The 27,068-nt window shown below is 37.0% G+C and overlaps 1 protein-coding gene and 1 long non-coding RNA gene across 4 annotated transcripts in view; one reads left to right on the forward strand and one right to left on the reverse strand.

The window, feature by feature from the left end:
- The window catches only part of LOC129143972 (uncharacterized), a 49,672-nt gene extending 32,793 nt beyond the window's left edge, over positions 1-16,879 (reverse strand). The window contains exon 1 of one of the 2 annotated variants that reach the window (XR_008547998.1): positions 16,800-16,879. This is a non-coding gene — a long non-coding RNA (uncharacterized LOC129143972). Of the gene's footprint in view, positions 1-4,363; positions 4,537-16,799 lie in introns of those variants that run through there. The other variant, XR_008547997.1, reaches the window with a different exon arrangement.
- Positions 1-26,180, forward strand: part of ERICH3 (glutamate rich 3) — a 106,732-nt gene extending 80,552 nt beyond the window's left edge. For both annotated transcript variants that reach the window (XM_016920837.4, XM_513496.8), the window contains 4 exons: positions 4,191-4,640; positions 17,371-17,412; positions 20,819-23,211; positions 23,871-26,180. In XM_016920837.4, the coding sequence (XP_016776326.1) occupies positions 4,191-4,640; positions 17,371-17,412; positions 20,819-23,193 (2,867 nt within the window). In that variant the 3' untranslated portion in view covers positions 23,194-23,211; positions 23,871-26,180. The remainder of the gene's footprint in view (positions 1-4,190; positions 4,641-17,370; positions 17,413-20,818; positions 23,212-23,870) is intronic.
- The last annotated feature ends 888 nt before the right edge of the window (positions 26,181-27,068 follow it).

Raw genomic sequence — 27,068 nt, forward strand, 5'->3', positions numbered from 1 at the left:
CGCCCCATTTTTGTGAGTGTCCCCACAGTGTTCCGTAGTTATTTGGTAAATAACTGAATAACATGTATATTTTCATAAAATAGCATCATGATAAATGTTATAAATAAACTAGGGAAGACTTTGATTGCTACCTTTTGCTTTTGCTTTGTATTCATATTCTGTGCCTCAGAATATTTTAAGTGGACTCTGAGCTCTAGAGTGGTGGACAAAGTTAAGAATGACCAGTAGAGATAAAAAAACAAGGACAGACTACACATTTCATGAGTTCTGATTTTTGAAAGAGAACAATTTCCTGTCTGTCAGTCTCGAGTGGTAACAGTGGAAAGTCAGCTAAGAGGAGCAATGGTGGGTCCATGGCTGTGGGTACTTCCTGTCTGAAGGCCTTTTAGCAAATAGAAGGGTCTTGGTTTTATTGCAGTCTATCATTACAAAAGAAGCATTTACAAAAACTTGCTACTTACTAGGTAATGAACATTGGGTACTATTGAACCTCTTTGGACCTCTCTTTCTGGATCTCAAAATAGAAGATAATTATCATTTCATAGGATTAAATGAGATGTTTGTAAAGTGCTATGTCATGGTTTGGTTTATAGTAGGTGCATAATCATGATTGGTTTTATCTTTATCATGGTAGCTGTGATATCACTCAATATCACAAGAAAGAAATTATGAGAGAGAAATTTATTAGAATATGCTACATGTATGATGTCATAGAGGAAAAAAGACTATAAAGAATTATTTCGTTTGATTAGGTTAAATATTTTTCTCATGTAATTTCTACAATTATTTAAGGAGAACAAGTAGAATTATCCCCATTTTACAGTTAAGAAAACAGAGCCTTAAAGAAATTAAATAGCATAACCAAAGTCGAAACTATTAAGTAGCTGAGCTGTGATTGGGACACCAGGGTTTGTCGTACAGGAGAATATGTTATTTTTTCTCAATCTCATGCTGTGTCAAACAAGATTTTAATTATAGTGATGCCAAAAAAGAAAGAAAGAAGCAGTTGTCAATGACATGAAAAGGGAAGAAGGGCCTGGAGAGCTCCTGACTGTGGAAAGAGAAAAGTCAAAGACCTTGCTTAGGACATGGAACAATGGCACCAAACTTGCTGGCTTCGGCCAAGACCTCAGGCAATGAGTGCAGATCTTTTCTTTGCCAAAACAAGCAAAAGCAGGTTCTTATAGCATCACTACCAGAAGGGAATACATGAACAAATGGAATTGGGTAGGAGGCATAGCTGTTTATCAACATGCTTCCAAGATAATTTTTCCCTCCTAATGACAAAGCAAATTTACATATGTGCTCTCAAAGTTTTTTTTAATATAAGCATTTGCTTTATTTCTAAGAGAATAAATAAAATTAGTTTTGAAAATCCTATTTCATAACCCTGAAGCTTTTTTAGCTTTTTTATAGGCAAAGTCTTACCCCCGTGTCTGTGTATGTAAATGAGAGAAAGAAATGAGAGTGAAACTAAATTATAGCATGAGGTTAGCGAGAAATTTGAAAACTGAAATGAGTTTGTATGGGAGGTCAGGTGCCCTGGCCACTTCGAGGCCATTCATTCTCCTGATCTTTCTCCTCTGAAGGACTGACTCAAACTTGAACCAGAGTATATTTCAGCCCTTTGAAATAAAATAATACAATTAATGGAAGCTGCTAAAGAAAGGCAGAGGAGCACTCATTTTTAAAAATTATATGACCAACTCTCAGAGCTAAAAGTAGGAGTCATTTCCATATTCAGATGGTAGATATATTTTTGGAGTTCAGAAGGAGTATAACATTGAGTCCTAGCTAACTATGTAGTTAATGAAAGCCATTGATTAAACTGCTAATAAATCAGAGCTGATGTTCTTTTTTTAAAGAAGAAACATAAGACTCTGAAGGGAAAGGGGAGTTCATAGACCCTAAAGTTTCTGAACGGATACAAATAAGATGGAGAAGAACTCTCCTTGATTTGCTACATTTTCTACCAGAGAGATGGCATATCCAGATTTTATAAAATGGAGAATAAAGAATGAGTAGCTAGAGTATGTGATTTATTTGAAAAATAGTGGTCATCTGGTGTTTGTCAAGGTATCAGGAGATAAAAGCAAATGGAATTAGACTTCAGGGGCTCTGTTGCTGAAAGGCTTTTTGAGTTTGTTTTTTACTGCTGTGTAGCATCTCTCAAATCTTTGTGGAAACTCTGATATGTCTCTGAGACTATATTTAAAATGCTAAGACCTGTCATGGAGAGCCGGCAGGGCTGGAGGCATGGAGAGAAGAGGATAAGCGCAAAGACAGGTATTTTTTATCTTAAACTCTGCATTAGCTGCTACAGCCATCGGTACAGCTGCCAAATGGAACTGAAAGAAATAAAGAAACAGAAAAAAGAGTAAGGAGTACAGAGAAAACAAAAAAAATAGGCAGCATTTAAATGTAGGATATTTTATTTGGAAGTATAAAAAAAAACAATTACAGACCTAGACCTATTGGTTAGAAAAGCTAGATTGTATTTCTCTGGCCTGTAGCAATATATGCAGTGATTTTTTATGCTGTCCAGCTTCCTTATTGAGATTCAGTGTGTATGGTACTTTACTGGAAATTGTTAAAACCTTTCTAGGTATTACATAAACCAGCTGTGGCTACCGTAAGTTTCTAGACTGCGAATCTGTAGCACCCTGTCGTCACACTGCCTAGATCTCCCAGAATCTCTTGCCAACTTTGTTCACCCATTTCCCATCTTCTGCTCCCTTCACCTTTTTCAGAGGACTGCCCTGGACTACTGGTGGTGCTTCACCCTCAGACTCAAAGAGCCTGGAAATGCCAGAGTTTACGTTCCCCCTAGGGTGGCCCATAGCCAATGTCTGACTTTTCCGAAGTATGAAAGCCCAGCTCCTGCCTAATATAAATTACATCCTAATATAGCTTACATGTCAGAAGTGCCCATGGGATCAGGTTGAGGTTGAGATGGGGCTTGAAATAGCTCCCTTGATTGATTTCTGCCCTTCCTTCCCTTGCTTCTGCTACTCCCTTAAGAGTTCTCCTGGAGCACATCTTAAATACTTTTCTCACACATGAATCTTCATCTCAGCTTCTGCTTCTGCAGAGCTCAAAATAAGATAAAATCTCCATCTATGTACACACACACATGCAAGTGTCACCTAAAAATATTTGTCTATGTACTGGCCAAATACACAGATCTTACTGTGTCCATATACCAAGATATACTAGGATGGTGGATAGTACAGTAGACAAAAATTTAAGTTTCATGCACACAGAATACTGTGGTGATAGAATGAAATAAATTTTTTTAAAAAAAGCTTTTGTTGAAGAGACAAAGGATTATTCATTTTTTTCTATAACAAAGTGAATATTTATAAAGCGTTTTCAATAAAAAATGGCTTTCAAAAAACAACAAAAAACCAGGGATGGTTGATAGTTAAATGTGATCTATTGAAAATTTCTATATCCTCATATATTCCATTGATTTGATAGGTTTTCCTTATCCTAACAATGATTTAGACCAGGGCTCTAATCCCCGGGCCATGGACTGGTACAGGGTCCATGGCCTATTAGGAACCAGGCTGCACAGCAGGAGGTGAGTGGTGGGGAAGCCAGCGAAGTTTTATCTGTATTTACAGCCACTCCCCATCCCCTATCACTGGCATTACTGCCTGAGGTCCATCTCCTGTTAGATCAGTGGAAGCATTAGATCCTCATAGGAGCAGAAACCCTATTGTGAACTGCACATGCCAGGGTTCTAGGTTGTGAGCTCCTTATGAGAATCTAATGCCTGATGGTCTGCCACTGTCTCGCATTATCTCCAAATCTGACCGTCCAGATGCAGGAAAACAAGCTCAGGGCTCCCACTGATTCTATATTATTGTCAGTTGTATAATTACTTCATTATATATTACAATGTAATAATAATGGAAATAACGTGCACAATAAATGTAATGCACTTGAATCATCCCAAAACCATCCCCACTCAACCCCAGTCCATGGAAAAGTTGTCTTCCATGAAACCACTCCCTGGTGTAAAAAAGACTGGGGACCACTGAGTAGACTATATGGGAAAAGGGTATCAGGTCTATATTAAACTATGTTTTAAAATTTTTAGTATTATTAATAGCTAACATAATTTTTACAATTAAACCAATTGCTTTACAGAACAGCAACAATGTCATCACTTTTATTTTTTGTAGATATGAAAACTGCTTCATCAACCTCATCCAGAAGTCACCCTTATTCTAGTGACAGTGAGGATGAATCTGCAGTGGGGGACAGGGAAGCCCACACTGACAGCAGCACAGATGAAAGTGCCAGAAGGTCATCTTCTCAGGAACTGAGTGAAAATGATAAGCCAAGAAAGTCTCACCTTCCAATTGAGGAATCCTTAGAAATTGAAATTGAAGACCAAGAAATAACAAAAGCAGATGTGGAGACCAAGCCGATGCCAATAGAGGAAAGCTTTGAGAATGTTCTTAAAGAAGGAACGGAGAAAGGAACCCAAGAGATTGCAGAGGGTTTATCTGAGAAGTCCGGGAAACATGTTTCTGCAGAAGAAAAGGAAAAGGATAAGAGTAAGCTTTGGGAAGAAAGCACTGCTCAGGTGAAGGACAAAAAGGCAGGTCTCCCTGGGGTGGAGGAAGGTGGTAAGTATGGCCGTTGAGTTGAGCTGCCATCATCCTCATGCATGGAAGCTGATTTTGGTCATTGCATTATGCCAAAGCTTGGGAAATACTACTGTGACAATGCTTTAGGGATTCAAGATTTTTTGCTGTGTCTCTCTTTGTCACATAATCATACATGTATTTTCAGTTTGCTGTTTGCCTTCTCTTGCACTTAAAAAATTACTCGATAATTTCTATCCAGCCTGTTTCCTATTTTCGGTAAATTCCCTCCTATGGAAATTCCTTCTCAGGAATGAAATAAAGCACAGTATGTGTCTGAAGGCAAGGATGTGTGTGGCTTTTAGAGATTATTTAATACTAGAAATACTATTTGTTTTTAGCTATACATGGAGTTTCAGATATATAGCTAATGTTAATAGGTGCTTACTACGTTCCAGGCATGGTTCTAAACACTTAGATATATTAACTCATCACGTCCTCACAAAAACCCAATCTCCCTCTAAGTTACATTCTATTATCATCATCTCTTTTTTACAGATGAAAAAATGAAATGTAGCTTCAAAAGGTTAAATAAGTTACCAAAGATTACACAGCTAAAAGAGGCATTCCTAGGATATGAATTCAGGCAGAGTTGTTCCAGAACTTATAAATATTGCCTATTGCGTCTGTGTAATATGAATTTAGATTTAGATAATAGTGTAAAATTTTCTTACAAGATTCCAAACTTCCCTTTGAGTTCTCTGAAACTGAGTTACTTTCTGATCCCTGGGGCTCCTGGGTGTGTAAGATTGTTCATTTGACATGGAAAGAGTAAGGAGTGTCAGGATAGTCAGGCCCCAGACCTTAGACACATGGAAGGTCTGATGCTTTTCTCAAGTTGAGGAGCACAGTGGAAGGGCTGAGGGGTGTCCTGTGGAGAGCTGGATTGCACCTGCCCGACGCTTGCCTCTCACCTAGCCTCCTGTGCCCTGGAACTGGTTCACAGTCTTGTGGTTGCTCTCTCTCATCTGTCTCCCCTGTCAGTGCAGGAGCCATTCTTTTTGATTTTAAGATAAAATTTATTTTCACATTTTAATATTACTAAAATTCAGCTGCGTTTTAAAAGCATATGAATACTTTTAGCGTCTATGTTACTTTTAGACCCTTAAAAACTACTGTTAAACCACTGGGGTCTACTAGGAATTGAAGATGTCGAATAGTTATCTATTACTTCAACCAATATTATTAATCTTCTACTATGCACAAGGCACCATAGTCAATAAAAAATGTGTAAGAGAGAGTTTCTCTCATAACTTGCTGAGTGGAAGCCTTGGCACACCACCAGACAAAGGTTAGTAGTCCCATGTAAAATAGAGAAGGTACAAAATGCTATGTGGCTTCAAAGGAGAGAAGTCCTGTTTGTTAAAAGACACCTTGAAAGTTTTCACGAAGAACGTATTTGAGAAACTTTAAAGGTTAAATACAATTTTGAAGGTGGGATACAGGAGGATAAAGGTGTTTTAGATAGTGGAGTATAGCAATGCATATGACCTTTGAATAAGTTACCAAAAATAACTCTAGAACAGAGTTTGACAAACTTTGGCCCAGGGGCCAAACCACTACTATTTTGTCTTGTTTTCTAAATAGCCTGCAAGCCAAGAATGATTTTTGTATTTTTAAATAGCCCACAAAATCCTAAGAATTTACAAACTGGGACTTTAGAGATAAAGTTCATCAACTTCTGCCCTAGAATAAAAATGCAAAGACCCTGAACATCTTCAAAAGGATTTTTGTCATATATAAATCAAGATTCTAGCTCAAATATATTTGAAACTCTTTTATAAAATAATTCAAATCTTTGATCTTGAATTTCATTATGAAATTTTCATACATATAAGGTATCATCTAGAAAATGTGTACAAGCTGACAAGCTGCTAATCAAAAAGGTAGAGGTGTTAAACGTCAATAGAAACACTAACATTATTTTCATTTTTTAAATTTTCACTTCAGAGAACCAGATTGTTTACCTGAATTTGTGTAAGTAGACATCTTTTTGTAAAGTAGGATATACATAATGAGGGTCATAATTAGGCTGTAGAATATCAGAGATGCAGCACTATGATCATGTCACCTGGAAGACAGTAGTTTTTTTTTTCTCTGAGTTTGTAAAATGAAAAGTGTATTGGCTTATTAATTTTCTCAAATATATTGGGAAACCTATGGTCTTGACTTGATAACATCTATAATTTTAAAACATTTTGTTATCTTTTTATTAAGGTTGATTCAACACAAGGTGGCAAGGTTTGGGACTGTTTATCTTTGATTTTAATTTTTTTTTTTTTTTTTTGAGATGGAGTCTCATTCTGTCACCCAGGCTGGAGAGCAGTGGTGCAATCTCGGCTCACTGCAACCTCCGCCTCCCAGGTTCAAGCAATTCTCCTGCCTTAACCTCCCGAGTAGCTGAGACTACAGGTGCTCGCCACCACGCCTGGCTAATTTTTTGTATTTTTAGTAGAGATGGGGTTTCACCGTGTTAGCCAGGATGGTCTCGATCTCTTGACCTCGTGATCCACCCGCCTCGGTCTCCCAAAGTGCTGGGATTACAGGCATGAGCCACCATGCCCGGCCTGTTTATCTTTGTTAAGCCGTAATATATGTGCTATTATTAATTTTTTATTAACAAATAATACACATGGAATGACATTTAGACAATAGAGAAAAGTAATTTTGAAAAATTACTCATAGGTTCATCACACACAAAAAGATCACTTTTAACATTTGGTCGGGCTCTTTATTTGTCAACTTAGGATTTACAAAGTTTTGTTTTCATATTTTGTAAAATATATCCTGCTTTATATCTTAACATTATACCGTGATCATTTTTCACATCTTTAATCTTTATGAACATATTTAATCTCTGTGTGTTATGCCATTCTGTGGTTTTCTCATAATTTAGCCATTTCCTTATAGTTGGACATTTATATTTTTTCTTACTTTCACTATTGTTATTAGTACTTTAGTGTCTTATTACTAAGATTATTTCAAATTTATAAACATTTTCTTAAGATAAATTTCAATAAGTATAATTTTTGTTCAAAAGTTATAGATATTTTAAGGTTTTTCATAAACTTTTTTCTCACAAAAATTTGGTTTAAATGTTTAAACATTACAGAACAGAGAAGAATAAAGTGAAAGTGAAAGTCTTTCTTGCCCAACCTTTACTCTTTTTCTCCAGGGATAACGGTGGATAGCAATTTTTTTGTGTGTGCATGATTACAGAAATTATAGGTAGGTAGATAGGTACAGATATATTAATATATATTGCTATATTACAAAGATACATATACATATGTTATTTGTATATGTAGATGGAAACATACTATACATTTTGTTCTGAGACTTGCTTTTTTTCACTTAACACTGTATCTTGAATGTCTTATCACATAAGCACACTTCTCTTTTCTTCTTATTCACCTTATCTGTTATTCTTATATTGCCACAGTATTGTATAACTGCACATTTTCTTTAAAATACGTTGCCTTCTGTGTAAGAACTCATAGTTTTGTTCTATTGTTCATCTTCCACAAAAGAACAAAATTTGAGGGTTGTGAAAGCCAGGAAATATAGAGTCAGGGAATATAAAGCATAAGACATTAACAGGTAAAACAGAACAAAGACCATGTATAATATTCAGAATGATATGGAAGGATTAATGCTATCAAAAACCTGAGGCTGAGTAGATTATAACAGTTGGGGGGCTAATGTTTTCTAAATACAAATACTCAGGGAAATGATTCAATAAATTTGTTAATATTTTAAATGATAGATTTAAAAGTCAAAAATATTCTTGAAATTTTTTGTATGAATAACAATTTCTAAGAAAATTCCACATAAAATTACAAAATATGCACACATATATATTGTACTTAGATCCCTGACTGGAACTGTAGGTAGAAATGAAAGAGGGCTGAGAGAATGTGTAAATGACCATGTCTCACATTTGTATGGTATTTAATCATTTTTCAGTTAGAATAAAAGCTGTTATTATGTTAAAGAATAATCTATGTTACAAATAAATCTGTGGGCTAAAAATCATATACAATTAATGATGTTTTATAGACTCTAAGCTAACACGATTTAATTTGAATTGTTTTTACTTGAGATCATAGCAGTGGATAAATGAGTAAAGTACAGCCATTGCCTTCATACCTTTTAGGTTGATTGCATAAAATGATATTTTCCTTCTCACTATTTTATAGTATGTCATATTTAATTGGACTTTGTCCAGTCCATCAACAAATCAGATGAATTGAATAAAAGATGTACTGTACACAGTGAAGCAGATAAAGTAAAAGGTTATAATTGCTAGCTGCAATCAGACAGTGTTCTTGGGTGTTAATCCAGTATTACAGGGCATAGTGTTATTTTAATGTTTATTTTTCTGTTATTTTCAGCTTAAGCTGTCATGCATTGTGACACAATCTTGGCAATATGTTCTAATAGTGGAATAACTCAAGTGCATTAATTTGTAAACTTAATTTAATTTATACATCATAAATATAAATGAAATAAAGAGTAGTGTATTTAATGTAAATTATAATGTAAAATGCATATGGGAACAAGCATTTTCTATTTTTGTATGTGAATCAGGAAAAGTCATAGTGCTTGACCAGGCAATTTGAACTTAAATAATAGTATAACTAAAATGAAATGCAATTTTGTCATCAGGCAGGCAGGATAAAATGGTCCTGATGAAAGAACAAGAAAGTCAAGTGTTATGAGTTGAGGTCTAAATACAATTTCTGACTGACCTGTAGAAGCATGTGGTTGTTCTAATAGACCTCTTCAGTCCATAAATATTTGCTGAGGATCTGCTTTATGCCACACACTGTTCTCAATGTGAACATAAGAGTCCCTTTCCACATGAATTTTATATTCTAGGAGGGAGATATGCCTGCCAAGTGAAAAATAAGCATGAGATGGGGTATCTGGGCTAAGTAATAGAAGGAAAATTAAGCAGGGTAAAGGGATAATAGAGTGATGGTTTGAGGAAGGGGTAGTATTTTTGGGATGGCCTCTAAAATGATCGGACATCTGAACAGAGATGAATGAAGTGCAGGGGGAGGCCACTCTGTCATCTGCAGAAAGACCACAGGGAGCAGGGGTCCAGCAAGTGCAATGGCCCCAAATTGGTAGCATAGCTGCTGAATGAAGGAATTGGAAATGAGGCCAGTGTGACAGAGTCTAGTAAACAAATGAGAGTAGTACAAGATGAGGTCAGAGGAGGAAGCTCATAGGTCATGGGGAGGAATTTATTCTGAGTTAGGAAATATTTCCTCTAGGAAGATGTGAGACCACAATGGCATGATCTGAATGTTTCGAAAAGATTATTCTGGCTACTATATGGAGGCTAAACTTTAGCATTCTCTGCAACTGTCTTTGAACAGCTGTGGTCTTCGGTTTGTAATTAATCCTGGTATTTTGTGGGCCATGCATCGATGTCAAAGATGACAGAAGAACATCTTCACTGTGTAGGTAGATGATGTTAATCATGAATTTTGTCATGGTGAGTTGTTGGGAAGATAATCGACTGGCTACACAAAGAATGATGAAAGCACAGGGATACTTTTCAAGGTCACCAGGAACTTGGAATAAGTTGGGCATATCTTTATGGTGTTTTTATGGCATTCTTTCATTCTTAAAATACAGATGAAAATTCTTGACAAAACCCTCTTCTGATATTCAGTTGCTCAGGATTCTTAACATGTTTTAAGATGGGATCAATTTGGTTTGTTTAAAACAGTATAGGAGAGAGAATGAATTAGATGTCATTGAGAATACACGATAGGGAATGTAAAAGACGTAACATATACCAAATTAGAGCATTTGTGTTTTGACATTTGAGAACCTGGAAGAAAGAACCGATAATGAAGGTTCAAGTAAGCATGAAATAGAATAACCAGTATTTTTGTTTCAGGGCATAAACCATTTATTAAAGTTTTATGTATTAGTGGTTCTACTTCTCCTTACCTTTCTACTGCCCAAACCCCTCAGACACTATTGGCTAGAAAATACGTAGCACAGTTGACCTGCTTATCTGAAGTTTCAGTTACTCATGGTTAACCTCAGTCTGAAAATAGGTGAGTACAGTACAATAAGACAGACAGAGAGAGAGAGAAGGAGAGAGAGAGAGAGAGAGAGAAAGAGACCACATCAACATACCTTTTATTGTAGTATATTGTTATAATTTTCTATTTTATTATTAGTTATTGTTGTTAATCTCTTATGTGCTTAATTTATAAATTAAACTTTATTATAAAGAGGCTTGTATAGGAAAAAGCATAGTATATATAGAGTTTGATACTATCTACTGTTTTAAGCATCTGCTAGGGTTGTGGAATGTATATACCCTGCAGATAAGGGGAGACTCCTATACTGTAAAAACAAACAAACAAACAAAACCCCTGAAGCCCCCAAGATATACAGTACATTGAAGTTCTTGGATGATTTCTTGAACTTTCCTTCTTATTCCTCTGCATATTTTCCTCTTCATCTGCTCTGGCCGACAATGACATCTAAAGCTTTACCGTGGAGACCAGGCAACTACAGGACAGAAATACTGTGGCTTTGTTCTGCCCCCTTTTACATTGTTTTAAAGGAGAAAAATGGCCTAGAGGATGTGTAAAATTGTGGGAGGGTCAGGGGAGAAAAGAGAAAGAAAGAAACAAAATAAGCACAGAATTACAAAAAAATCAGAAAAGAGAAAATGCTACCCTGCAACTATGTTTGGCCTGAAAAATTACAACTTTCATCATCATCATTCTAAATGTTTTTCTATTAAATCAAAGTTTATGGTAAAGAATACCTGAAAAATTCCAAAATATTCATTTAAACCACATAAATAATGCTTCAAAATGATCATAAGAATGTTTTTTATTTAGTGAATATTTAATATTTCAATTTGCATCTTGACTAGTAAAGTGTCAACTTTTACATCCCACTTGTGATGGCCTGAATTTTCATATGTTATTTGATTTGTTTCCACAAAAGCAGTTGAATTATTGCAGTGAGTTTCTAAGTTTCTACATTAACATAGCAGCAAGTGATATGAAGGCTATAAATCGACTTTTAAGGAGAATGTTAATTAGAAACACTGTGAAATTTATTTCATTTGGTAATGTGAATTCAGGTACCTGATTTCTTTCTCCCTGTTCTATTTTAAAGGAGGAAGAAAGTATAAAACTAGCAGTTTAAATGTTTTACAAAGTTTAAAAAGTGTGTTTTTGTATCTAAGGAAGGTACCATCCAGATGTCACAAAATCCAAGGAATTTGCTACATGAGGGCAAATTAGAGAAAGACATCAGGAGCTATCTTGTGTTTGTTTCCCACGAGAAAGAGGAGCATCCTCATAGAAGTTAAAAAAGTAATCATCCTAGACTTAAAGGATTAGAAGAGGCTGGAAGCAGGGGTGAGCCATGAGGAAGTAAAAAGCCGGTGTGCTGGCCTCTAATTGTTCAGTGTTCTCCACTGTTGCCACCACCCCAGGAAAGCTTGTGAGGCAACACCAACAAAAAGTCAGCTACACTGGTGGGTAGAGGGTCTTCTCCCCTGAATTCATAGAGGCACTTCCCTAACAAAGAAGATGGCAATGTCAAGACTAGAGTAGCTGTCTAACCAAGCCTGGAAGCTCTTGCAACCACAGAAAAGTAACGCAGTGAATTACATTTCTGCTAAGAGGGTTCAAAGCCCCACTTTCCTTTCCTTTCTCCTCTAGCTCTTTGGTCACTGAATTGGAATTGGAAACTATTTCAGCTTAACGTTTTTGAGGAAAATCTGCATCCCAATGGGATTTAAGAGCATTCAAGAAGCTATCCACTCTCTTAGTGGAAAATACAAAATGAATAACTCTCATTTATATTTAAATATAAACATCAGTCCTTTTCATAATACATAAGGACATAGAAAAAATGATTAATATAATTTAGAAGGTTGGTTTATCATGTAACTATTATTCTCCATGTGCCTTTTTTATAGCAGCACAGAGCAGAATTTGTTGAATCCACAGTAAATGATAACAGTGCAATAAAGCTATAAATTATTTACAAAATATAATTAACTCTCACCAGAAAAATTGAAAATTTAAAAGCAGTACTCTAAATAATTCTTGGATCTAAGAGAAAAAAATTCACTGGATAATTAATTAATTGCAATTATTAGTGCCAACAGGTGGTATTTGTAAGGTGACCAATTTCTCACTATAGCCTCAAAGAACCACCCCACTCACACTATAACAACAACAACAAAAGTAATAAACCGCAATGGAGAAATACTCATAATCAGACTTTAAGAAATGTATAAGAAGGAAAAACCTAATACATGGGCTTAATAAGAAAAATATGCTATTCCACACAAAGCAGATGAAAAAGAAATATGATAAATGGGAAATCACTCCAACTATTTGAATAGAAGACTAAATATAAAGATGATGATAATTTTTGCCAGATTAAATCCAAAATTTGTTGTAGAACATCTGCAAATCCTAACAATAATAGTTTGGGATTTGAAAAAAATTCATTAATTTGGAAGAAATAGTACTGAGTAATGTGAAATTCTTTGCAAAAACAGAAATAACATACGACTATACAGGAAAACAAACTCTGGAAGAAATATTTGCCAGATGGATATGACAAAACATTTATGTTTGTATGGACATAAAGATGGCAACAATAGCCATTGGAGACTACCAGGCGGGGAAAGTGAAACGGGGCCGTGGATTGAAAAACTACTTATTGGGTATTATGTTCACTGCATGGGTGATGGGATCATTTGCACACCAAATCTCAGTGACATGTAATTTACTCATGTAGGAAACCTGCATATGTACCCCCTGAATCTAAAATAAAGGCTGGAAAAATGATTGATGTCTGTAATACATAAAGAGTTCTTACAAATCAATGAAAAGGCAAACATCATAACAGAAGAATGTACATTGTATAGCAGGAAATTCACAAAAGGAAAGCTTGCTACTAATATTGAAAGCTCTATCCTTGCCACCACTTTTCAATTACTAAATTATCAAATAAAGAAAGAATTGGTGGAAATTGTGAAAATAGTGCAGGCACATAGGACTTTCAGTCATTATTGATGACATTGTTCATCATACCTCCTTTTTAAAAGAACATTTAGAAATACGTATAAAAAGCTTCTAAAAATTCATAGCAATTCATATTCCAGGAATGTGTCCTAAGGGAATAGTCAGAAATATGTGCAAAAATGATTATAAGTAGTGTTTAAAATAGCTTTATAATCACAATTGAAATAGCTCAATATTTAACAATAGACATTGATGAACCGAAATTTAGTAAGACTTTATTATAATGTTTTATGTGTTATTGAAGAGTCTTTTAAATTTAATGATATGGGAAAATAGTCACAATATATTCCTAAATTAATAAAGTGGGATATTAAGGGCTACCTTTAGTAAGAATCGAGTAAAAAATACTTGGAAATCTATTAAAATGTTAACTAGTAGTCTTCTCTGAGTAGTGAAACTATGATAATTATTTTCTTCTTTGTATCCTTTAGTTTTTTCAAGCTTTGGATAATCTATCTAAATACTGTCTCCATATTTAGGGAAAATACAATACATATTATTTAAATATATTTGTTTTTATACTAAAAAGCTGACATTGTAAAATAAGAATATTTTGATATTTAAAAAAATACCTTAAAGTATCATTATATCATTTGAGTGAAAAAAAAAAAAGCTGACTTTCTAAGAAATTTTCTGTGTGTGACAATTCCATTTTGCAACTAATGCTGTGAGAACTGACAATCACCTTTGCCTCCAGTGGTCACCTTTATTGATAGGTAAAAGACAGGAGCCTTAGGGGATGAAGGGCTAAATAGAGAGAGGCAACAAAGTGATATGTCACATTGCTGAAATGGGAGTCTCAGCATGCACAGTCCTCTTTTACTATGGGTGGAAAACAGTTGAGGTTAGACACCAGCCAAGTTCTTGCTTTTAAGTTTCAGTTTCAGAAGAACATCTGAGAAAAAACGACCAAGTGAAGCCTTTTCTGGTTTCACACCTAGTAAGTCCTTGATACTTAGGCCAGCATCCCATTCTTGCTGAATCTGAAATAGGCAACACCTAACTATACAGGCTCTCATCTACTTCCGAAGGCTAATCCTCCAGGGGCAAGCCAGCAGACGTGGGCAAGTGGTGATAACATCCCTGAGACAGAGGGACTACAAGCTTCACTATCATTTCTGAGTGAGTTTTAATTTTCAGATGATGTTAGTATTGTTTGGCTTCTTATAGTAGTCTTTTGGTTCAGTACCTGCTAATTGCTTATTGTTTATTATTAATATTGTAGACTATATTTTTATACCCTGTGGACTACTTGGAAAAAGCTTTGATGTCTTAGCACTGATGGAATGAAGCTTCATGTAATTGCCAAATAAATTTATATGCAAAACCTAAAACATTGCTTATTTGAACTGTCTAGATATACAGTATTCACATTATTATAGTAAGATGATATTTAACTCATGTATTATGTTTGTCAAGTTTCTAAAATGAAAACTTGATAGTAAATCCAACTATTACATCATTGTCATGAGTCGATATAATCTCTAAACTCTTATTGTAAAAAACTTTTGTTATATTGGATGAATGAGGAAAACTGATGTTCAAATATTTTTAAAAGAGTATATATTTGAACTATATTATTCCCCTTTTTCATTTCTGTTTGTCGTCCTAATATTGTTAAGTCACAATTTTCCCTCCAAAACCGATTTAAGGCAGGTATTTCACTACTCGTTTCCAAATACAGAGGGGTCAGTAAGTAATTACCCCTTAGCAGTTCACTTTAAACTAAGCAAGAAACTGCATTCTAGTTCTGTTTTCTCAAAGTAAAGCCGTTATATCTGTTGTAACAGAATATCGGGGGAGGAGGAAGGAAGGAAGGAAGGAAGGAAGGAAGGAAGGAAGGAGGTAAAGAAAGAAGGAAGGAAAAGGAAGGGAAGGGAAGGGAAAAAGAAGGGAAAGGAAAGGAAGGAAGGAAGGAAGGAAGGAAAAAAGGACAGAAAAGGGGGAAAAAGGAAAGAAAGGAAGAAAGGGAAGGAAAGAAGTTAGTTTCAGAAATACTATGTTCTTACCCCAGAAGACAGATCTAAGTCTAGTTTTATTTGAAATAACTTTTGTTAAGAAGGAGGTGATATAATGGTAATGTCAGGGATTTATGGAATTCACGATATGGGTAATCAGATGATAAGCAAGGGATGTAGAAAGGGAATTGTCAGAAACTAAAGACAAATTTAATTGGCTTTACACTTTGGCCTAGAATCATACCACACTGGGTGATGACACTTAGAAATGCCCATCATCATCATCATCATCATCATCATCATCATCATCATCATCATTGCTGTTATTATTAAGTGCCTAGACACTTGCTAATAAGTGGAAGATGAAGATGCTCTCTCTATATTATTTCATTTAATCCTCTCAAGAACCATTGGATAGATAACTCTTTTTGACAGACAGATAAACCAAGGCGTTGGCTTAGGCCAAAGCATTTACTCAATGTGATATGGTTAGTATGTAATATGAGACTTGAATTTAGGTCTCTGTGATCCTGAAGTCTATGCTGGTAACCAACTACAGATAACGGAATTCAGGAATTTCTACAATAGCTTTTACTGTCAAATTTATAGGAATCGTGTAATAGCTTTTTTGCTTCTGTCCGCATGGAGTGAATATTGGGGTCAAATCACTAAAATCTACTAATGGATGAAATGCTCATAGTGTAGTCAGCTCTAGTAGTTTTAGCAATTTAAAAAAGCAGTGATGATTGGTGTCATAAAAGCCATAGCACACGTTCCTAGAAGGGAAAATGCAACTAAACTGTTTTTTTCAATCATTTCATTGCATGTGCATTTGGCAAATCTGTCACTGCTCCTGGCTGCTCTCTCTCTTTTTTTTTAATGCAAGTATTCCTCTGCATGGATTTCTTTACTTCATGATCTTCTGTTGTGTATTGTGTTTTCTTTTTGAAATCATAGCTTGGGAGTTGTTTATGCTTCAGAGATTTTTAAACCAAGGCTACCTTTTAATGTAAATGCACTTAAATTGACCCCACTTATTTAAATGATGTGAAATAGCTCAGCAATGTTCCCATGACCTGTTTTTATACATTTTGATATTTTATGTGACCTCCAATAAGCTGGACAGATAATAACAGAAGCCTTGGCATTGGGCTACCACTGCCACTGTGATGCTGAGTCTGGTGTCAGCAGCGAAGATGAGGGTGGGAAGCCACCGAGGAAGCTGGAGGTTGACACAAGTGGCAGTAAGGGCACATCATTACCTAGGAAGAACCTTCAGAAATCCTCTGCAAAAGACGGCCTGTTTCCACCCTTCCTATTCTTGTTTCTTCCTTCTGCCACTTTTTTTTTTCTTTTCAACTAAGGAATAGCATGGCCAGAAGTAGTTGACAGGCCCTAAGGAGAGCTTTACAGCTAACATCAGGTATAAATTTATTATTATTTTTTGAATATATTGATGTCTAGGATTAAATAAAAGAACATTAGATTATACAATACTGGTAGGAATTTTCAGATCAGTCTTCTTTCAATAGCCTGCCTCCCAGATAGTTGAACAGCTAGGTGAATTTGCCTTAACTGACCCAACTGGAGAGATGGAGAACCATGGTACATTTCACAGTGATTCATTTGACCTTTTTTCTTTTTTCTTTTTTTAACTAGGAAAGGATTCATTGCCATTAGCCTATGTCCTGGCTCTTGGTGGTAAGTATTCCATCTGCAAGAGTTCCAGTTAGAGTGATCCAACAGACCATGACTCATAAATCTGGTCAAACTTCCCATGTTCTTGAAATCACTAGGCTTTCTAGTATTTATTGAATGACTTTTAAGAAGTGTGCTTATTTGAATATATTTATGTGTATGGGGGCAGGGAAAGATATTCATTTATTCATCATATGGTCACAGTATCCCACCTTCAATTTTAGTAATTGTCATCAAGCACTGTGAGGCATTTGAGATTTTACCCTTCTTTCAAGCAACAACTTAGCCAGCCACAGTTTTATGGATCATGGCAGAAGACATAAGACACCTGGGTCAGAGAAAAAGGACTTTATTGTTCATAGTGAATAGCAGTAGCCAGAGTACCTGTATTTATGCTGGTTCCCTGAGCTCCATTTCTCACTTGGCAACATGAAGAGTGCCAGGTAACACTTGATTGTGCAGCGGGCTGACTTATACAGGAGAGGCACCATGATCTTAGAGAACATATTTTTTATAATGGGCATTCAACTAGAGGAACTCAGGTGCACCTTCCCAAATATTTATTCTGCAATGCAGAGATACTGGTTATTATTGATCAAATTGAATTCAAGCAAGAAAATCTAATTATTTGTAAGGAATGAAAGGTGTGCACAAGGAAGATTATTAGGGCTTTCTTTATGCCAGGCACTGTGCTAAGCATTTTACATAAATTATCTCATTTACTGTCAAAGGATTCTGTGAGTACAGCATTGCTATTCCCATTTCATGGATAAGAAAATGAAAGATTAGAGAGGTGTTATTTCCCAGTTTATATGATTAGTAAGTGGCAGAGCTGGCGTTTTTTACCCAGGTTAGTCTGACTTCCAAGTACACACTCATTCCACTACATCAAATTGCCATTGTTTGTGAATATTGCTTGCTCTCTTATATTAAATATTTTTTCAAAAGCCCATGGGGTTACCATAAAAAAACATGTCATGTTTTTATACTAATATTTCTTAGAAAAGCTTCAATTACTCTTTCTCCCTTGCTTGAGGAACGTCATGTCTGACACCCTTATAGTGTGTGTGTGTGTTCATATAACATCTCAGCTGGATGCCATTAGCACTTTCTCTCCTAGAATTTAGGCATAGTATATTACTACATGGTGGCTAGGCAATTTTATTTTCCTGTTTCTCTGAATGTTCTTTAATTAATCCATAAATTTAGAAACCAGATTAGAAAAACAGAGGACTTTCTTTAAATGTTTTTATAACTGACTTTTTAGTATACTTTCATGCAGGAATTTGAATAGCAACAGATACACTATTAAAGAGACTTGACACACATTATTGTTTCCTATTGTTTCAGTTTAATTTTGTTTCAAATCCGGTAATAATCTGTAATGAAATAAAATGGACCATATTCTCTCAAGTGAATTGGCTATATGTTCTGTGAACAAATATTTGATTCTACATTTTGCTTTGGAAGCTTTTAGGTAAAAGTTAGGAAATAACTGCTGTGATAAGCAGAGGATGACCTGTAAAGTCAACCTCAGCCCTATTGATAGACCTGAAATGTTTATTTTACTCCTTTGAAAGGAGACATCACAAATTACCTTCCAAACACATTTTAAGGGAAATGTAATATCAGCTATTATTGCTTTACCTCAAAATGGTTTATCATAATAGCTGGCAAGAGACCGAGGAAATGCAACAAACGATAACCACGTTTTGTGTTAGAAGTGGTAATGAAATGGTAAGACAGTCTTGGATGGGGTATAAAGTAGAGAAGAAGTGAGTAAGATCAGGACTTCAGGCTTCTGGTAGGTTGTTGGTGATGATGTTGGGGGTAAGATGGCTAGCCAAGAAGGCAAGCAAGTAAAAAACAAATGAGGAGCATCATACTTGCCTACTTTATAAGTTTTTTTTTTAAGTTAGAGTTTGACATCATGGTATGATAACTTATTTTATAAAATCTAGTCCAGTGATTTTTTAATTAATAAAAAAGATTAAATTGATATAAATTATTAAGATGAACCTTTTCAAAGCTTCTAGCTCCCTAAGTGCTATTCTGCAGTTGGGAAATTGAAATGCTTTAGGTGTTTGGCATGACATGCCTTTCTTTACTTATTTTACTTGCAACATATATATAACTTTATTTAATAGTAAAAAAATCCACTTTGTTCCATTAAAAAACATATCAAACCTATATTTATTGAACTATGAACTATGATAGCTTGTGCACCCAGGTTTACCAGGAAATTATGGGTGAAAACGTGTACTCTAAGAAGATTATTTATGCTGAAAACTGTCCCAGTCTGCAAAGTCCTATCTTGCTTTGTGATCCTGTCTTGTCAAAGGCAAATTAGCTTCTGAACACAGGTGAGAGGTAACGCAAATTGGTGTCTTTGTAGCTTTGTAGCTCAAGGTAAGACTTCCCTATGTAGCTCAAGGTAAGACTTTTTACTAAAGACCCAATTTGTGATGACTAAATCTAGATATAGTAGCTTATCATCTGGGAGTGAGAATCATCAGTTCACACTGTATAATGATTGTGTTGCTAAAGGCCCATGTGAGTACCAGAAACACAGGCAGAAGACAGACATATTATGCTGCTACAGAAAATAATGAGTTCAGGGCCAGGTGCAGTGGCCCACACCTGTAATCCCAACACTTTGGGAGTTTGAGATCCAAGGGTTGAAACCAGCCAAGGCAACATGGAAAGACCCTGTCTCTACTAACAAAACAAAACAAAACAAAAAAATTAACCTTGCATAGTGGCATGCACCTATGGTCCCAGCTACCTGAGAGGCTGAGGCAGGAAGATTGCTTGAGACCAGGAAATCAAGGCTGAAGTGGGCCACGTTCACACTGCTGCCCTCCAGCCTGGGTGACACAGCGAGACCCTGCCTGAAAAAAAAAAAAAGAGAGAGAAAAAGAGACAAATAAAATAATAATTTATATGAAGATTAAATACTATTTTTCTTATTGCATAATTTTTTCCACTTATTATTATTTCTAAGAAAGGAAGCTTGTATGTATGTGAAAGAGAGAGAGAGAAAGAGGAAGCCAAGAGAAAGAGTGAGGTGGAGATTTTGCTGATTCCAAGACATGGGAACATGAGATTTTTTTTGCTTATTGCTGCTTATTTTAAACATCTCTGATGATCAGCTTTTCTTTAATATCAATGTGTTCCTTAAATTTGAAGACATTTCTTTTCATAATGAAAAACCATTATTAAGTCATGGTGCATGTTATAGTCAGCATCCTAGAAACAATGGAGAAAGTGTTTTATATATAATACAATGGCCTCTTGATATCACATATAAATATCTCACACTGTAAATAAGTGTGATATAAGATTATAGTGTCCCCTCCCTTTTTCGCTTGGATTAAAGTAATCTTGATTTCTAACCTTATTTTTATAGCACCAACAATGAATTTCGTGGTGGATGAAACAGCAGCAATCAACTCAAACAAGGAATCCCAGCAATTGGCGCAAAAAACGCATACACTGGAGAAGAAAGAAGCAATGGAGGAAGATGAAGCGCCCCAGCACAGAGATGCTGACATAGTACAGGGAAAAGGGGAGGCAGCACTGTGGGGAGAAGCAGGAGCTGTTCATGAGGCTCCCTTGAGGGCGTGGAAGCCAACAGCAGAGCAGCCAGAATTGGCAGAAGAGTTTACAGAAAAAAGGGAGATCCCTCCAGGCATAGAAAGGGGGGCAGAGGGAGCAGCAGAAGCAGAAGGGGTCAGAAGGCTGGGTGAAGGGGGGTCAGACCCCATAGGACAAGCAGCAGCAAAAGATGCTGTGGGTCTGAGTAAAGATGAGGCTCCTGAAAAGCAAGCCTTGATGCTTACAGTGCTTGAGACAGACAAAGCAGCTTCTGAAGGGGAACAGGGTTTGGAGAAGGCAGTGCTTGCAAATAAAGCAGCAGCCCTGAACTTGGAGCATCTTCATGAAGTAGCAGCCCTGAGAGAGGCAGCGACATCGGAGGAGGGAGAGGCTGAGGGTGGGGTGGCTGTGAGTGATGTCGGAGAAAGTGAAGAGGAAGCATCCATAGACCTAGAGGACACAGGACCCATGGAGGACACAGCATCAAAGAGAGAGGATGGTTCTGAAGAGGCAATTATTGGGGGAGAGGAACCAGCCAAAGAGAGAAAAGAGGTTATGAGAACAGAAACACGCTTGAGCCCCTTCACAGGAGAGGCAGAGGCAAGCCGGATGCAGGTTTCGGAGGGCAGCCCTGAGGAAGGAAGCCTTGCAAAGGAAGCCTTCCTTTGCAAGGAAGATGTGGAAGGGGAAGAGATGGTGACTGAGGCAGAAGCTAATAGGGAAGATGATAGGAAAGAAATTTTACCCAAGGAATTAGATGTAGCAAGACAGCGAAGGAAAGCTGAGAGGCCAAAAACATCTCTGAGGAAAACTGACTCTGAGAGAGAAGAGGTGACAAGGGCAAATGCACTCAAGGATGAAGATGCTTTTAAAGAAGAGCAAAAACTTAAAGCGGAAGAAGGGAAAACAGAGACGGAAGTAAGATCTGAGGAAGAGACAAAAGCTCCCCCAAATGAAATGGGATCTGATGCTGAGAACGAAGCACGTGTGGAGGCTTCTGAGTTGTCTGACAATCCAGGGCTTCTAGGAGAAGATTCACTAAAAGAGACAGTGGTTCCCATATTTGAAGCAACGCCTGGATTTGAAAAGTGGCTGGAAAACATAACAGCTCTGAGGAAAGAAGGAGGAGGGGAAAGACTGAGCGAAGCCAGAGACACAGAGCACAAAGACAGAGAAGAGCTGTCCAGCAGGGAGAATAGGGCCCTGAAGGAGGGGCACCGCCAAGATGGAGAGGGGGCCTTAGCAGCTCCTGAAGCTGAGCCAGCAGGAAAGGTGCAGGCCCCTGAGGGGCTGATCCCAGCCACAGGCCAGGCAGAGGAGCTAGCAGCCAAAGATCACGACTCCTGCGCAGGACTGGAGGGGAGGGCTGAAGGGCAAGGAGGAGTGGATGTCGTGCTAAGGACGCAGGAAGCTGTTCCTGAGGAAGATCCCATAATGGCAGAAAAGTTCAGGGAGGAAGCGGTGGATGAGGACCCAGAGGAGGAAGAGGACAAAGAGTGCACTCTGGAGACAGAAGCGATGCAGGACAGGAACTCGGAAGGGGATGGGGACATGGAAGGAGAAGGAAACACACAAAAGAATGAGGGCATGGGAGGAGGAAGGGTTGTGGCTGTGGAAGTTCTACACGGAGGTGGTGAAACGGCAGAAACAGCCGCAGAGGAGAGGGAGGTGTTGGCAGGTTCGGAGACAGCCGAGGAGAAAACAATAGCAAATAAAGCCTCCTCCTTTTCAGATGTTGCTGAGGAAGAAACCTGGCACCAACAGGATGAGTTAGTAGGAAAAACAGCAGCTGCAGGGAAGGTGGTGGTAGAGGAATTAGCACGGAGTGGGGAGGAAGTGCCAGCAGCAGAGGAGATGACAGTGACATGTACAACAGAGGCTGGGGTGGGCACTCCAGGAGCCCTGGAGGGGAAGACCTCAGGGCTAGGACAGGAGCAAGAGGGAGGGTCAGAGGGCCAGGAGGCAGCCACTGGGAGTGGGGATGGGAGGCAGGAGTCGGGAGCAGCTGAAAAATTCCGATTACGATTATCACGGGTGGGAGAGAGGGAATTGAGTCCGGAGAGTCTACAGGCGATGGCAACACTTCCAGTGAAGCCTGATTTCACTGAAAGCCGAGAGAAGCAACAGCATATGGTGCAAGGAGAAAGCGAGACTGCAGATGTTTCCCCCAACAACATGCAGGTCTAGGAGACTTGCTGGCAGACGGTGAGTTTAAGCGTAATGTGTTTGTAGGACTAAATAGCAGCCCTGCGGTGGGTCTCCTCCCCTTGGGGCTGGCTTGTCCCTTTATTGGTGTCTGTGCACATATAAACACACAGGCTTCAATTCTGTGTCACTTAGCCCTAAGTCTGTCAGGAAAGGGGCTGGGAAAGATGGAGGAGGGGCCAAAGCATGCACAGGGACACACTGCTCTTCCCGGTGTGGCAAGTCATACTCAGTCTTTGCAAAGCAGCTCACTGAAGTAGTGAGATCTGTGTCTCCCAGATAGGACCCCCAAAGAGAAAATACAGAGGAGAATGTGCCACAGAGGACAGGCCACAAAAGTAAAGAATCAAACTATATTTCACAATTCATTTCCACCTTAGTGTTTTAAAGGATGAGATGAAGGTTGTTTGTTGTCATTTGCCTTTAAGTGGGCCCTATGCTTTCATTTCTGCAGTTTCGCAAAGTTTTTACATATATAAAATGTTTTACATTCTATATGTAAAATATTTAAATATATAAATCTTGAAGAGTCGAACTAAAGACTAAAATCATTTTTTGCATATTCTGCTATTTCCTTTAGGCCCTCACATTCTTAGTCCTGTTTCTACTATTGTGAGTGATTTTATCCTGGTACTACTATCCTTTTTATTGTTTTTCAGGATAATTTAAAGATGTCTTCTGAAGATGTAAAGAGTGGAGAAAGATTCACGCAAGCATCTCACCAGGATTCTTGATTTTCTCTCTCTCCTTTTTAGTTGCTCATTGCGCTTGTCTGAGATGATTCCCAATCTGTCAGCCCTGGTCAGTAGCTCAGTAAGCACCTTGAGAATAGCTCAAGTAGATCTGTAGGACCCTTCTTAGGAGCAGTGGTTCCTCACGGAGAAACTTGTGAGGCTGTTACACATTCTACACACCTAACATTATTTTCAAACAAAAATGATAATTTTCAGATGCTTGGCTTTTACCAAAGATCACTGGAAGGCCCAGTCCTAATGTTAGGGGTTTGTTTAAAGTCCTTTTTATTTTACAATACAGAGCCCCAGTCAATTCCACAATCTCAATTTCATAAAGGGGAATTTTATTTAAAAATCTGTGGTTTGGGGCTTTAATGAATTGGCCTGTGAAAATGAGCTCTAAATTTCCTCCCACGTACACTCAAAACTCAAGATTGCTCCAAATCTCTAAGTTCTTCCAGCAAAAGATTTCTTGGCATGTATATTCACTTATACTTAGAAATATTCATTCTTTTAATTTATGCCAGAATAACAAAGTGGAAATCTTATTTCAAAATGCTCTTTGTTTTTTTGTGTGTGTTTCTGTAGTTCTGCTTTCTGGGGTAGACTAGTAAAATGGTAGCTTCCAGCATTTTGTCCCTGGGGCCTTATTTATAGGCCCACTCAAATTTAAATAAAAGTAGTAAATAATTTAGCTAAGTGGAATAAGTATAATAATTATAGTGGTAAGCATAGCACATCAGCATTATGCCAACATTATAGACTCTTTAGTTGATGTCATTAAATGGAAAAGAAACTTGGATTAAATGAGTGTGCTGCTCACCTTCCCAAGTTCTGTTATTTCAAACCTGTGAACTAACCTTGCAGTTCATTATAAATCAACAGTAACAATTGCATTCTAAATTACTCCCTGATATTATTTTCTAGTTGTGTATCAGCCTGTCTCCTAGGGGTTTTCATTTCCCTGAAGACATACAAGTGCCCCAGAGCGCATGTATATGTCTACCATTTCTCTATATGAGAAGGTAAAAAAAATTTCCTTAAGCAGTGATTTTCCAGCCAGAATATACATTAGATTTTCATGGGACGCTTTTATAAATGACTCAACCCTTTTCCCCACCCCAGAGATTCAGACTTAATTCGTTTTAGATGGATCTACACATCAGTATATATATTTTTAACTTTTCACTTGATTCTTCTCTGTAGCCAAGGTTGAGAACCGCTGCTCTAAATCATCATATAATCCATGCTGGCCACATTACACTCAAGGTCCCTAGGGACCAGGTGTATTATCATAGTAGGTATTTTCCATTTTAATGTGTAATGGAGCCATTCAATGATCAAAAATACACTGGACCAGATAGTAGACTGGTCCCTTGATCAGAAGCATCAGCACATCAGCATCACCTGGAAATTGTTCCCAGCCTTTGTCTCCTACCTACTAAATTAGAAACTCTTGGTGGGTTCCAGTAATCCATAGCTTAACAAGCCCTGCAGGTAATACTGATGTACACTGATGTCCGAAAACTGCTGTCATGGACTATTGATTGTATTGAGGATTAGTCTCAGTTGGAAAGCCAACTACAGAGGCATTTTGAACTTTCTTTCTTTGCCTCTCTATGTCTCTCTGTCTTTTCCTGTCTTCTGATTTATCTTTCTTTCTCTAGTAAATGGCACTCAATATAAAAGTGGTGGAGTCAATCTTAAACTTATTTTTATTATGATTGTATTGATACATGCACGAAGTCCCTCTGCCCTACTCCCTATTCAAGGATATTACTCACTGCACATCATAAATCTCCATCATCTGTCTTAAAGTTTTACGAGTAGATTTCATCTACATTATATTCAAGTTCATTTATTACTGAGCTGTATTACTGTGGAGCTCTAACAGTATTTGTTTCCTGATTTCAAACTCAATGCTACAGAGCACTTTGAATACATCACACCTTATAGGAAAGATAGTAAACTTATTAATCCCATTGAAAAATTAGTTTTGTACAATGTGCTAAATAGTATTGCATTGGATTACTTTTACATTTAACACACTCCATCAAAACATCCCATAACATAATTTTACAATCTGCATGTGAATTTAACTGTGAAATTCAGTATTGTGATATTTTGAATAAGTGAATTCTTTCTCTGCAAATACTATGTTGATAAAATTACTTGTATGTTCCCCTGAAATGGTTTGTTTCCTGTTTCTTCATTATTAAAACATAAATCAATCATATGTTTACAGATACATGTGAATGGTTCTTTGTAAATAAGACTCAACTTTTAAAATCTCTGTGTTCTTCCCTTACAATATTTGAACTCCACAGAGCAGAGAAGTTTCACTGGGCTGTATTTTTGAGTACAGTATATGATGTATTTATACTGACCGTCTACACTCATATGTGTCTTTCACACACATAAGATAATTTCAGGGAGAAAAATTATTATCACCTATCACCATTTTATAGGTAACTGAACAAAAGCTCAATAAAGTTAAGTGGCTTGTCTAAAAATCAGCCAATCTCAGGTCATGTGACACAAAATTTAGACTTTTTCTTATCATATCCACTACTTCTAAGAAGAGGTATCTTAAATAGATACTAAGATATTATATGTGAACCTCTACTTGTTTTTGTTTACTTGTAGAAGGGAAAAAAATTAAACTTCCTCAATATGTCCTCTATCAGTGAGAAGGGAGTTATATTTCCAGCTAATGTCAATCAAAGAACAAAGGAGATTATTAAAATAGTTCAAAAGAAAAATAGGCAATCAAAGGAAACGTAGGTAGAATTAGGTTTTCTGCTTGTACTTCTTGAGTTAAGCCTTTTCTAAGAGTGTTGTAAATTTAAAGTACAGTTGAGTTCCTTAATCCTTCTAAGATTAATAATTTTGCCAAAATTCTTGCCTTTGGAAAAATTATTGTTTGAGAAAAGAAAAGAAAGCCTTAAGGAAGATTCATCTATTAAGTGAAATATTCCAACAGTCTCAAGGACAGCCCAGAAGAGGCCGCTCCTGACCTTGGGTAATATTTCCTCTCTGTTTTCTGTACCATTTGATTATGTCATTTAAAAAATAATTCCCTGACACCATGGCCAGCAGCAAGAGGTACAAGAGAACAGGGAA

The sequence above is a fragment of the Pan troglodytes genome, chromosome 1, assembly GCF_028858775.2.
Source record: "Pan troglodytes isolate AG18354 chromosome 1, NHGRI_mPanTro3-v2.0_pri, whole genome shotgun sequence".
Taxonomy (NCBI): domain Eukaryota; kingdom Metazoa; phylum Chordata; class Mammalia; order Primates; family Hominidae; genus Pan; species Pan troglodytes.